This window comes from Dromiciops gliroides, chromosome 1 (assembly GCF_019393635.1).
Source record: "Dromiciops gliroides isolate mDroGli1 chromosome 1, mDroGli1.pri, whole genome shotgun sequence".
NCBI lineage: Eukaryota > Metazoa > Chordata > Mammalia > Microbiotheria > Microbiotheriidae > Dromiciops > Dromiciops gliroides.
Window position 1 is genome coordinate 524,450,498 of NC_057861.1, and position 13,482 is coordinate 524,463,979.

The 13,482-nt window shown below is 43.3% G+C and overlaps 1 protein-coding gene across 4 annotated transcripts; it reads right to left on the reverse strand.

The window, feature by feature from the left end:
- Window positions 1–2,443: 2,443 nt before the first annotated feature.
- Window positions 2,444–13,110, reverse strand: FUS (FUS RNA binding protein). 4 transcript variants are annotated; one of them, XM_043972352.1, is made up of 15 exons: window positions 12,986–13,110; window positions 10,629–10,653; window positions 10,374–10,528; window positions 9,584–9,722; window positions 9,273–9,451; window positions 8,806–9,055; window positions 7,086–7,120; window positions 5,578–5,610; window positions 4,708–4,811; window positions 4,453–4,582; window positions 4,052–4,153; window positions 3,621–3,744; window positions 3,221–3,321; window positions 2,957–3,104; window positions 2,444–2,649 (listed from the first exon to the last, which is right to left on the reverse strand). In XM_043972352.1, exons 1-15 carry the CDS (start codon window positions 12,996–12,998, stop codon window positions 2,610–2,612), a joined length of 1,578 nt encoding a protein of 525 aa, XP_043828287.1. In that variant the 5' UTR covers window positions 12,999–13,110; the 3' UTR covers window positions 2,444–2,609. The 4 variants fall into 4 exon arrangements, with proteins under 4 accessions (XP_043828287.1, XP_043828284.1, XP_043828281.1 ...); XM_043972349.1 differs by having other exon boundaries at window positions 4,708–4,814; XM_043972346.1 differs by having other exon boundaries at window positions 9,584–9,725.
- Between the last annotated feature and the right edge of the window lie 372 nt (window positions 13,111–13,482).

Genomic DNA, 13,482 nt, shown 5'->3' on the forward strand with positions numbered 1-13,482 from the left:
AATCCACTTTAGCAATATAAAAACGGTTTCCAATTTAGCTGCCAGAGTTCAAGTGACCTTCCTCCCCTATGGCTAACATAGTCAGCATCACAAGCGCCCCCCCACCCACCGGGGCAGGGGGGGTGTTGGGGTGGAAACTCAAAACTCTACATAAAAGCAATGACTATGATTCCAAAAGACCAGAATAATCCAATGGGGGGGGGGGGGGCGCGCATGTTTTGAGGAATATTAGTTTTGATGAAGCCTATTTGATACAATTCCGCCCACAAAAGGAGAGAAAGGTGGCAAAAGAACAGAAATTTTCAATTGGAGGGAAAAAAAGTGAAAATGCATTAACTTCAAGGCAGATAAGGATAATCACTCTTCTGATCCCATCTGAAACTTTAGGCATTTTAGGAAGGCCCCTGAGAAGTGATGAAATAAAACCTGAAACCACACCAGGATCACTTTTGTGAAAATGGTGAATTTTTAGCTTGAAGTAAAAAAAGTGTTCGCTTTTGATGTCTTCCAAAAAGAGCAAATGGCTTTGTTAGGGATGCCATGTTACAGAATGAGTTTTTGGTAGTCTAACCAAAACTGATAGAAACATGGAGCTTGACTTCTAGTCCCACACTACAAACTAAACCCTACACCACTCCGGCCCATTCCAATAGGTAGAACTTGGCTCTCAACTGGCTTCCAGTAGTTTGTTCACTAATTTTTGTTTCAGGTACTTGCCTGCCAGGAATAGTTTGGTTTTTTGTGTTGTTTTTTTTTTGGTGAGGCAATTGGGGTTAAGTGACTTGCCCAGGGTCACAGTTAGCAAGTGTTAAGTGTCTGAGGCTGGATTTCAACTCAGGTCCTCCTGAATCCAGGGCTGGTGCTCTATCCACTGCACCACCTAACTGCTCTGAATAGTTTCATTTTAATGAAGAACTGTAAAGCCCTAAGTCTCTGGTTCATTTTTAGTCACATCTTACAACTGATGAAACTGGTATTATCTCTAAATGTTTTTCCTTCCTAGCAGTTCTTTGTAGACTTTTAAATCTCTGAATTGAGTTTAGCACTTTAGAATTCTCTTCAATGACCATTAGTCCTTTCCTATAACCATAATTCCAAGCCTTCACTTTCACTCCCAAGTTAGAATGATCCAAGTTGTCCAATTCTGTGACCCTTTCCTCACCCTAAAAGTCGTTATTGCTTATTAAAAGGGGAACATCTCTATTGTATAACCATGACAAATGCTAGTATTTTTCATTTACTAGGTCTCTTACCATAAAAAGCACTACCATCACCCATATTGAAAGCTGTAACTAAGGATAATGGCTCAAAGCTCAGGCACACAACTGTGTAGTGACTAAACAACCACCTTGTCTGTCCCTGGTCCTCAGCTGCGCATCTTTCTAAGCTTTGCTGAAACAGGATGCTCTGATAGTCATGAGTCAGGAAACTCAGACTGCCTCCCCTGTTCTTGCTTTGTGAAGTAAAGACAACCTTCTTAATTCACGGGATATACACAAGCAGGAGCCCTCCAGGAGTTCAGGCACAATAAGAGACAGTTCTTCATACTCATCACAGATACCACAGCCCCTCCCCCCTGCCCTGAGACATTAAGAGGCAAGGGATCAGGGGCAGCTAGGTGGTGCAATGGATAAAGCACTGGCCCTGGATTCAGGAGGAACTGAGTTCAAATCCGGCCTCAAACACTTGACACTTACTAGCTGTGTGAACCTGGCCAAGTCACTTAACCCCCATTGCCCCGCCCAAAAAAAAAAAAAAAAAAAAAGGCAAGGGACCTTGTTGATTTTCCCCTGCCTTATCTAATGCTCAAAAAAACCCAGAACACCCACACCTGACAAAAATGAGTTAGACATGGGGAGAAACATATAAATTCTTCAAATTAAGTAATCTGGGCCTCTCCTTCAATTCTTCCCTGTGCACCCCAGCCACCACCGTACTATGTAGGCCACGCCAAACCCCAAGGATTAAGTGAACTTGCCCAGGATCACACAGCTAGTATCAAGTGTCTTTCAACTCAGGTCTTCCTGAATCCAGGGCTGACACTTTATCCACTGCGACACCTAGCTGCCCCCTACATCTCATTTTAGTTGTGAAGAAATGCCTAGTCCTGACCAGATGGCATAAAAAAATCATTTCGTCTCTACTTTGAGAGCTTGTTACTAACCTGATATGGACATAAAACCCTAATTTGTAACCTTATAATAAAACTCCTTTGGATGTCTGAAACTAGAGATGATAGGCTCTATGCAAATGCTTTTGGGGTTAGGGATTATAATTGTTACTAATCAAGTCTCAGTTTTCCTCCTAAAGGGCACAGGAATCTAAGGTCCAGTACCTATGATTTTCTGCCTCAGATACTTACCCAGCTCAGGTGGGTAGCTCAGATGGGAAGAAATGGATAGGGAGTGTCCCTATTCCTCTCTTCCAGGAGAGGAACAATAACTTAATAACTAAAACAATGGCATTTAATGGGAACTGGGGGTATGGTTACAATTACAAAGTCCGACACAAAACAAGGATAGGGAGCTGAGTGGGAAGATTACAAAATAAAGGGATCAACAGTAGGGTCTGGAAGGAAATTAAGATGGTCCAGAGATGCCTGAGCCAGGCTAATACGGCCTCTCCCGTCTGTCTTGTCTGTGCTCACCCCTGCAAGAATCAGAAACAAAAACCACCATCACAAAGGAGCAGGGATCACTAACGCCTTCATTTCCACATTCTCCACAGTACCAAGAGGACCATGTGTTTACTTATTGTTGAGTAAGCCTTCCCTACACCCACTTTTACCCTCCCCACTATAGGAGATGGATCCAGATGAAGTATGAGTGGGATGTGTATGGCTTGCCTCATCTATGAACTCTTTAGCCTTGTGACATCACTGATGTCTATAATTTCTTTCAATCCCACCGCAATAATACAATTCCCTTTATAACTCAACAAGTATTAAGTCGCTCACCTTGAGTCCATCTTGCCAGGTCCAAAGCCACCTCTGTCCCCTCCACCCCGGCCCCCTCGGAATCCCCCACGGTCCCCGCCTCTGCCTCGGTACCCTCCACGGTCATAGCCACCTCTGCCACCTCTCCGATCATCTCCAAAGTTACCCCCTAGAAATCAAGAGTGAATGAAGAATAGGCTTAGAATATTCCTCCCATTCTCCCATCTTTCCCCGTCCCCCTTCCTCCAGACCAATTCATCTTCTTTTCCCTATTACAACTCTTACCCATATGAGAGCCTCCAGGTCCCCCTCCGGGTCCATCAGGTTTAGGTGCCTTACACTGGTTACACTCGTTCCTCCAAGAAAAGTTCATATTCTCACATGTGCTGAGGACGAAAGTGAGACAGTGTAAGGGGCTGAACTGGCACAAGCAAGTTTGGGAAACTGATGATTTAAGAGTTTAATGAGTGAAAAAGCATTCACGTATACCAATCCTTTGTGCTAAGTGATGGGAATACATTTTAAAAGGTATGCAGGGATTCAGAGTTCCCTCCATAAAGGGAAAAGGGGCAAGAAAGGTAAAATAAAAGACTATTTTAATAGATTAGAAAAGGAATAACAGGCATTATTGGAAGTAAAAGATTCAGGAGAGAATCTATATACGAATTAAGAGGTTTTTACTCACGGATTAGGACACTTCCAGTCTCCAGCTCGCTGCTGCCCTCCACCACCGCCCCCTCCACTAGGAAATCCTCCTCGGCTACCACCACCACTGCCACCACCTCCAAAGCCTCCACGGCCCATGGGTCCTACAAATAATTTACGGAACGATAGTCAAGTTTTACACTGCCTCAATTTCTAAAATAACTTCTACCACCAATTATCTATTATAATTTTAAATGTTCCCATTTTAATTGTTGTTTGTAGCAATTATTTCCCAGAATAATCTTTGTTCCCTTCCCCCTTTTAGCACTTAATCCTATAGGCACACAGTAGGCAAATATGATCTTATGTTCTACACCCAGGCATACCAAGAATATCAAAACAGCCTTTACCCACATTCCACGCCAGACCTCCCATATGAACTATCCACCCGGTATTAAGTATCAGCTTCACCTCCACGACCACGGCCACCACGGCCATTGCCACCGCCTCTGTTGAAGTCTGCTCTTCGAGTAGCAAAGGAGACTTTAATGGGGTTTCCAGAAAATTCTTTTCCTAAGGAAAGAGAAAAGGCAAAATTTATGCCTGAAATCCCAAACATAGATCACTTTTCCAAAATATTTACTAATAAATAAGGATTTCTATGTACTATGTACACAGAACTGAAACTAGGGGAACTAAAGCTGTTAAGGGAACTTCTACCCTTGAAGATAATATAATCAAGCCAAAGATAATGTAATAAAATAGTTACAGTACTGGCGGTCTATTGGATTTGAAAATCAACTTCTTAAGCATAACATTTAGATAGGAGACGTCAATCACTTCATTATTTTATCCATTTCCCACATACTTACCATCAAACCAATCAATAGCTGCCTTGGCAGAGGGGGGATCATCAAATGATACTGTAGCCTCTCCTTTCAGCTTTCCTGTCTCCCTGTCTGTATACAAGTTGATCATAGGCTGCCCTGTCTTCTTATTGGTCTAAAAAAAGCAAATACATCAAGTTCTCCCAGGGTCCACAAACTGAAGCTTTACTCTCCCCCAAACTCAACTTTCTCCTCCATACCCAGGTTTCTTTCTCTATCCCATTTTGTTCCCTCTAATACCTTAATAATGCCAATTTGCTTGAAGTAATCTGCCACAGACTCAATGGTAACATTCTCACCCAAGCCTTGGACGAAGATGGTATTATTATCAGAATTATCCTGTTCTGCTAGGAAAACACATATATAAAGAATTGTAGGGAATAGGAGATAAAATGACAGAATAATAATTAAACACATCATACTTAATTTGTTCCGACATTCATAAAGGTTCCTACACTAGGGAATTTACAATATTCAAGTGTAGGAGAAAAAGGCTTAATTGGAAATAAATTGATTTCACTCAAAATAATTTAAACTCTTGGGGCAGCTAGGTGGCATAAGGGATAAAGCACTGGCCCTGGATTCAGTTCAAATCTGGCCTCAGATACTTGACACTAGTTGTGTGACCCTGGGCATGTCACTTAACCCTCATGTCCCCACCCAAAAAAACCAAAAACCCTAAACTCTCCCCTAACCATAATTGGGCTAATGAGAATACTATAAATATAAAGCTTTTCTCCCCTCTATTCAGATTCCATTTTTTCCTTATATTCTTCTCAATTACTCATAAAGATAATTTTCAACATTTTTTAAGATGGAGTTCCAAATTCCGTCCCTCCCCAAGATAGCAAGCAATTTGATTTGGTCAAACCCCATTTGTTACCCATGCCCAATTACCCATGGTTTCTGTCCCTGGCACTTTTATACCCCTAAGCTCATGCCCCTTGGGCTTAACTCCACAATTCTAGTTACCAGCTTTGTTCCCAGAAATACTTTTCAATATGGGAAACCCAAAGCACTAAAGAACCTCTGTTGTACTTTAACCTACACACACACACACACACACACACACACACACACACACATATCTTGTGGTGACTTTTGGCTCACCGGAATCATGACGTGATCCTTGGTCCCTGGGCCCTTGAATGACATAGAAAAAAAAAGGAAAACAAGATACCCATTAGTTAGGAGAGAGGAACAGAAATAGAAAAGTCAGACAAAAACAACAAATCCAAACACACTCTTGCAAACTATAACCAGGTTATGTGCTCACAGCCTCACCCCAAACCCTGTCCTGGGTTTGGTGCCCAAAGGAGAAAACCCTGAGCAGGGCTGGGGAGGAGACAAGCCCCTCCCTGTCTTTTAAGATCTGTAACCTGAGCCCCACAGGGGTAACTCCACACTCTAGAAAACAATACCTCCCCAGCACAGGCTGGGAAATCTCAGCACAGGCTGGTTGTGGGGAGGGGGGAGGGAACCCCACTGTATTTACCAGACCAAATGCTATAAGCTTAGCCCCATTCTCTCAACCCAGAGAGATGAGGGCATTCACCACCGGCGCATGATGCGCAGCCAACTTCTCCAAAACTTTAAAACCAAGATATTTGCCCTCTTGAAACCATTTTCTATTGCTTCAACTTTTAGAAACCATTTTAAGAAACCATGAAAGTTTTCCCAAGCCACATACATTCATATAATATCTGTGTGTATTTTTAAAATAGCATGTCCCAGGGAACAGACCAGAAAAATCTTGGATTTCCATGTTTACAGCCTCTATTTCTTTCCAGAGACCATTGTGACCAGTATTTATCTGAATTCACCATGTACAAAAAAATCATATACACACACTGAATGCACACCTAATTCATAAACACATGAGCCTTTGGTTTTTAAATGTTGAGTGACAGTTCAAGAAACCATGTGTCAACCAGACCAGAAAGTTTCCAGCTTAATGGGAGACTTTTTTAAATTTCCACTTTTTTCATGAAGTCACATTATTTTTTTAAAGACCTGGTTATTTCCCATGAGCCACACATACAGTTTTCCTTAAGTAGTCCACACCATCCTTCCCAAACTAGCTGCTAGTCCCACTTGGGGCAAGCTAGAGTACATCTTACAATTGGGTAATACCATTCAGTACCTAATAAAATATACACATATCTATGTTCCACCCAGGCCAGGCAGCGTTTCATAGTCCCCCCTCCCAGAAGTTAAGACATTTAAGTTGTTGAATGTTCTTCTAACCTCAGAAACACAGGTCAAAAGATCCTGAAGCCAGTTTGGCACCATCACATTCTCTCTCCAGAGTATCTCATAAGTTGTTCCTAAATGGGTGTTCTTATAACCCACCCTCCATGTCTATTAGACATCCTCAACCTTTGAGAAAGGTCAGCCAGTCAGACCAATTTGGTACCAGGCAACTTTTTCACCCTCTCCAGAGGTTATAACACAATCTGGCAGTAGGTGGCACTCTATATCCCAACCCTGCTGGAGGTGATTCTGGACACTTCAAACCTCTTTGACACTTAAAAAAAAAAAACACGTAGACATCTGCAAATGAACAATCAGACAAAGCATTGCCGGGGTTGGGAATTTTGGAAACTCTGTTCACTTACCACCAAATTTATTGAAGCCACCACGGTCACTTCCGCTGGAGAAGACAAGTTAGAAGAAAGGACATGAAGCTTCCAACGGCTACAACAGGGTGTTTGGGGTTTTTGGTTTTTGGTTTTTTTTTTGGTTTTTGTACACTCTCCCCAATATGGATATTTGTTTTGGGAGAAGAAACAAGTGGCTACTAAGATACATTCCTTCCTGACCACCCCTCAATCTGACCTTTGAGCATGTCACACACACATGTGTGCAATTTCTCAGACACAGTTTATAAAGTTTTGGTTTTTGGTTTTGTTTTTGTTTTTAATGTTTATATATATATATGTGTATATCTCCATTTCCTCTGGAAAAAATGACCCATTTTCCTTTGTCGTTCTTCCGATGTGGCAGTTGTGTTTTTTTTCCTCTTGTAGTAAGTGGTTTCGACAAACCGAGAAGTTGGTTTAAAATCCCTGTCCCCAATTTACCCAGAAGACACTTCACACCGGGCTGGTGTAGCCCTGAACACAAGTGATTTTTTGTAATTTTGCTTTGAAAGCAGCAAGCAAACCCAACCCCCATCCATGAAATCAAAACCAAAGGCGATTTCCCCTTAAAGCGAGACAAACTCTTAGCTAAGCCCTATCCTAACTACTGAGCTGTTTTTGGTCTTTCCCCCCTGGGGTCACCCCTTCTACACTGTGAGAAGAGCGGAGTATTTGCAATGTCACCTTTCATACCTGTGGCACATAAAATGCAGAGCAAGTTAACAGTCACATTAACAGTTGCTTTTTTAAAGTTTTGCATCAAACACAGATTTCCTGTTTTTTGGATGTTTTTTTTTAATTGCCCCCGCCCACCCATGAAAAATACTTACCTGGCAAAAAGCACAACTCATAAAAAGTTTTTGTTTTTATAAAGACAAAAACACACAATCCTTCCCCCATTTCACAGGATAGACATTGAGACAGTGGGGTCACTCAGACCACCTTATCACCAGGTTTGACAGATGTTTTTTAATGTCAATTCTGAGGTTTTGCTTTAAAGAAACTATGTGGGAAAGGGCAAAAGGGAAATCCAGCCTTACACACTGATTATATTCAAGAAAGAAAGCATCCAAGGGAGAAGGGGAAAGTTGTGAATAGGACTAGAGACCACTGTGTCAAGAGCATTTGCTCTACAGCCTGCAACTCAAATGAGCACAGCTAATTCCAGTTATATAAGGTCACACACATAGTGATCAGATTCAATCAGTTGTGGGGGAAGCTAAATTCTTATCAACCAACTCTCAGAAGAGAAAGGCCATGTGGAATGATGGGGTATAAACAGAAGAGTTCCTACCCACCTCATTTCCTGGCCAAGGAAGATACCATCCCTCTCTAAAGTTTCTGCCAAGGGCTGGGCAAGTCCTTTACAATGAGAGCATAGTAACTCCAATCCAGACCATTTAAATCCATTTCCCCCCCTGAGATGAAACTAAGTTTCCTCTCGATCTTCATTCAGTAGGGTCACGGGAAGGGAAGGTAAAGAAAGGCAAGAGTGTCTACTACTAAGTCCCCCACAAAAATCAAACTAGTATAGTAGGGTAGATAACAGTCACTTCCCCCAAAACAAACAACCCCCCAAATCCCTGAAAACTAACCCATGCATCCCTGGGAACTAGGCTTGAGACAAGTGAGATAGATCCATGCAACCCTTACCACCCATTTAGAAATATTCCCTAGCTCCCCACAAGACACCTACCCCATGCCACCTCTGCCTCCACGGCCGCCTCCACGACCTCTGGGTTCATAGCCACCACTGCTACGGTTGTAGCCACCGCCGCCACCACCACTGCTGCTGCTTCCGCCGCCTCCTCCGCCACCCCGTCCTCTTCCCCCACGGTCCTGCTGGCCACCCCCATAGCTGCTGCTGCTACCACCTCCACTCTGGTCCTGGCTGCCATAGCCACCGCCACTTCCACTCATAGATGACTGATCTTGGCCATAGCTACCTGTTAGGGAAGAAAAGAAATATACCTAGATTCTAGGCATTGGAGATTCAAAAGCCTTTTAAAGATGAACTAAGGGATCATAATGTGAACTGACAAAAACTAGAACACCCCCTAAGTTTTAAGACCAAAAAACAGAACTAAAATAGAGAATACAGATCCTTAGGAAAAGGTGTTGGCAAGGCCTAGAGGCAAGATCAAGACTAAGAAAGGATCTTACCTCCACCACCCCCTCCGCCACTGCTGCTATTATACTGGTTCTGCTGACCATATCCTTGAGGGGGATTGTAGGAACTTTGTTGCTGTCCATAGCTTTGTTGTCCACCATAGCCAGACTGCTGCCCATAGCCCCCACTCGGGGGCTGCCCATAGCTGCTGCTCTGGGAGCTGCTACCATAACTAAGGAAAAGAGAAAAACCAATTAAAGCCTAGATCATCCTTCCTTCTCTCTATTTCCATTTGTCTATCTTCCACCCCATATCTTTAATGTAATAACCTATCATCAATCTTTACTACTCTCTCCAAACTAACCTTCCTGAAGTGCTGCTAGGGGCTGGCTGCTGGCTATAGCCAGGGTAAGAGGATTGCTGACCATAAGATGGTTGGGAACTCTGGCTGCCATAGCCACCAGCTGAGCCATATCCTTGGGGAGCTGACTGAGTACCATAGCCTGCTGAAAGACAAAAACACAAGTTATTTATTCAAGAATCAAAAGCCATGCTGCACCTACAGAAGAAATAAATGGATCAAGCAAAACAGAAATGTTTACTAAAAATTTCCTCCAAATTTTTTGACAGGAAGGTTTTATAATCCCCTTTCAACACAAAGGTTACTCCAAAGCTATCATATACCCACATCCATATTCTGATAATCCCTAGTAGTCCTCTACTTTCTTAACATTCCCTTCAGTCCTGTATTTCAACTTAGTTTCCTGCTTCTTACCTACTTTTGCATCACATTAAGTAATGCCTAGCAGCAGCAAATCAAAATTAAAGAAAATTAATCTCTATCCACTTGGGTAGATGGAGACCTATAAAATCTTATCTTTTCACTTTCATTATTTTCTTATAATGGGGAAGGTGTAAAACTCAATGGATAATAATACATTTAAGAAGTCCTAGAACATCAAATTTTGGGGTTGAAAAAGGAACTGAGACAAAATAAAGACTTCATAAAAAAATGAAAATAAACAATAGGATTTGAAGATTTCAGAAGTCTCAATAAATGTCTGTCAAACTGAATTCCTTTGAATTCTAAAATTCTGATGCTAAATGAAGCATTTAGAAAGGTGGCCTTCAGAATAAGATGATAAAATACTCACTGTTCTGAGTTTGTCCATAGGAAGAGCCATAGCTGCTCTGACCATAGCCTGAGGTATCAGCTGATTGGCCATAACCGCTATAGCTCTGTTGACCATAGGGTTGACTGCTCTGTTGGGAATAGCCTTGTCCAGGCTGGGTAGGGTAAGCCCCATAACTAGGAGGGGGGGGGGAGAAAAACACACAATTATCAAAAAAATAAAAATTGGACATGGACATCCTGCCACCAGTGTATTCCCTTTTATGTCATTACTCACCTTTGTGTGGCTGGTTGAGTGTACTCTGTAAGGGGAAAAAAAGGCAAATTTTATTTTACTCATATATCCCCCCACATACAAAACTATGTGCTTCAAAAAGTTTAATCTCGAAAAAGCAAACTAAAAAGAGGGAAGGGTCTCTCAAAAGACTAAAAAGCTAAATCTTCTAGTTCATAGAAGAGAGGGGTTCTCAAAATAAATAAAATGTTCATTGTAAAAGACTAGAGAGGGACAGCTAAGTGGTACTGTGGAGAAAAGCACAGGTCCTGGATTCAGGAGGACCTGAGTTCAAATCTGACCTGAGACACGTGACACTAGCTGTGTGACCTTTAACCCTCATTGCCCCCCCCCCAAAAAAGACTAGAGAAAAGAGCCAAAATTTGAGGGATAAACACTAAACGTAGTCTGAGGAAGTTAAAGAAAAACCCCATATAACTCAATGTCTAAAAGTTACGTACATCGAAATATCACACATATATGAAATATATAAAAATGGGCTACAAAATCATATAAGGAATTCAGAGAAGCATGAGGATTCATATGAACTGATAAAAGAATGAGGTTAACAGATAAGGAAACAATATCAAGCTATGCCTCCCAAAACAGATGAGTATGTACCTGATTTTCTTTGTTTATAAAACTACAGATGTGGAATGTTCAGATATCCATAGTAGGATAATTCCTTTTTGATGGGGGGGGGGGTGTTTGGTTGGTTTTGCCAACTTGCCTTTTGCCCTCCATTTTTATACTTTCTTACAAGAAACAGTTTGCTGTCAAGAAATGGGGCAGGATAGACTTGGGAATGAAAGGGATATGAAAACAAAAAAGTCAATAAAAAATTTGTTAAAAAATGAACTTCCAATGTTTCTTGACTAAAACCAAAAGTAAAATAGGAAGAAATAAAATATTAGCCAAAAAATAGAAAAAGGGGTTTAAAAAAAAAGCTTTTCAGGCTTCCTCCCTCCCTCCCAAAGACCTCGGGAGGAAATGCAATGAAGAAATACTCCCTAAGTCTTACTGTATTCAACTACTCAGAAAAACATTCTCCTGCAATTTCACCCCCATAAGTTCAAGCAACTGAGGCCCTTTTAGAGAATAGTAAATCCAGACAACCAAAGGAGCTGATGCTTTGTCCATTCCCAGGAAGAAATGTGCAACCTGGCTTTCTACTAAAAGCACAAAGCGGTCAGGTTTTTTTTTTTTGGTCCTGGCTCTGGCCACCTTCTCAAACCTTGGGGTCAGTAGGTTAAGTCTATTTTACTTGCCTGAATCTCTTATATCATTTGTAAAATGATGACCTGCCCCACTTTTCCCGGGGCTGCAGCGAGGTTCAAATTACAACGTCCAGGGAAGCTACAGGGCCATACACATCTGAAGCAGCATTATCACCCTAGTTACCAAAGGGCAGCTGAAGCAGAGAACCTGAATGCCATTCTTTCAGAAGAAAAAGAACCCTTTCTATTCACAAAGGGGAGTCCAAGGAGGTAAAACCAATCACAACCCTTCCTTCGTAATGCTAGAGGAAAGAATAGGAGATGGGTATCTCAGGAAGGGATTTGGAGCAAAAAAAAAAAAAAAAAAGATTGGTCTGACTCCCAAAGCCCCAACAAGTTATTTCCTGGGGCCGTTAGTTAACGGGATGAGGGACGGCGTGCTTTGCAAACCTCCTCTCCCCAGCCGACTGCGTGGCTGATTACCCTAGAAGAGCCAAGCCTGGGCCATGAGGTGGAGAAAAAAATGATCAAAGGGGGGCGAGAGAGCGGGAGGAGGCCTGGCGCGCAGAGTGTGGGGGTGCCTATAGAAAAGCCAAGAAGAAACTGGGATGTGGAGGAGCGGCGGGAGGAGGGACGCGCGCCCCCCCGACGAGGCCTCCCCTCCTGGGCAGGGCGTGGACCCAGTGCGCGTGCGCACCAGAATCGCCCGGATGCGGCACTGCGACAAAGCGGGAAGGAGCGAAAAGCTAGTACCGGGGACAGGCGGTGAACGGCATTTCCCTCTGCAGCCTAATGTTCCCTACATCTAAGCCCTCCGTGGTCTTCGCGCCCCCAAAACGGGGAGACTATAGAAAAACTCTTCCGCCAGTCTACACACTAACGCGCCAGGACCACGGGACAAAATGGCGGCAGCGGCAGCGGCCTCCCCTTCCTCCCCGCCCATCGCCATCCGCCTTACTTCCCGCCTAGACCGCGGCGAGGATGAGACCCTTCCTCCCAGACACGGCCACAACCCATCCAACCATACTACCTTCCCTCCCGACTCTGGGCCCCCCACAAAAGAGCTCCAGGACGCTCCGAACGCTAACCCAACCTTAGCGCGAGGCTATCAGGGATCTGCTCACCTCCCCCACGAGCGCTTACCGTTGGAAGCCATGTCCGCGCACGCGCACACTGGCTGCCGAGCAACAGAAAACAGAAGACAGCCGACCACCGACGCCTCGAGGACTGAAAAGCCCCACCCCCTGCGCTGAAACTTAAGTACTCCTCCCCCTCCTCCTACGCACTGCAGAGGGCTGTACCAAGTCTAGAACCAGGTGGCGAGTGGAGATGTAACGGGACGAACGCAACCTTCCGAAATTGTACGAGACGATCTACACAAAAAGATGAAAAATTTAAACTATAGAAAAATTTTTGTTTGAACATTTTGTCTAGACTTGGCATAAAGAGGTCATATTGTTTCATTCTAATTGGAAAACCTATAGGTCTCCCCCTATTGATATAAAAATGGTACGATCGGAAGCAAAGGCAGGAAAAGAAAGGAAGGGGAGGTGAAGGGGGAGGGGTGAAGGCCGTGCTAGAATGAACCATTGGTGGGGATTGAGGGGGAGGAAGGCAGGCCTAGTTCCGGAGTCGGGATG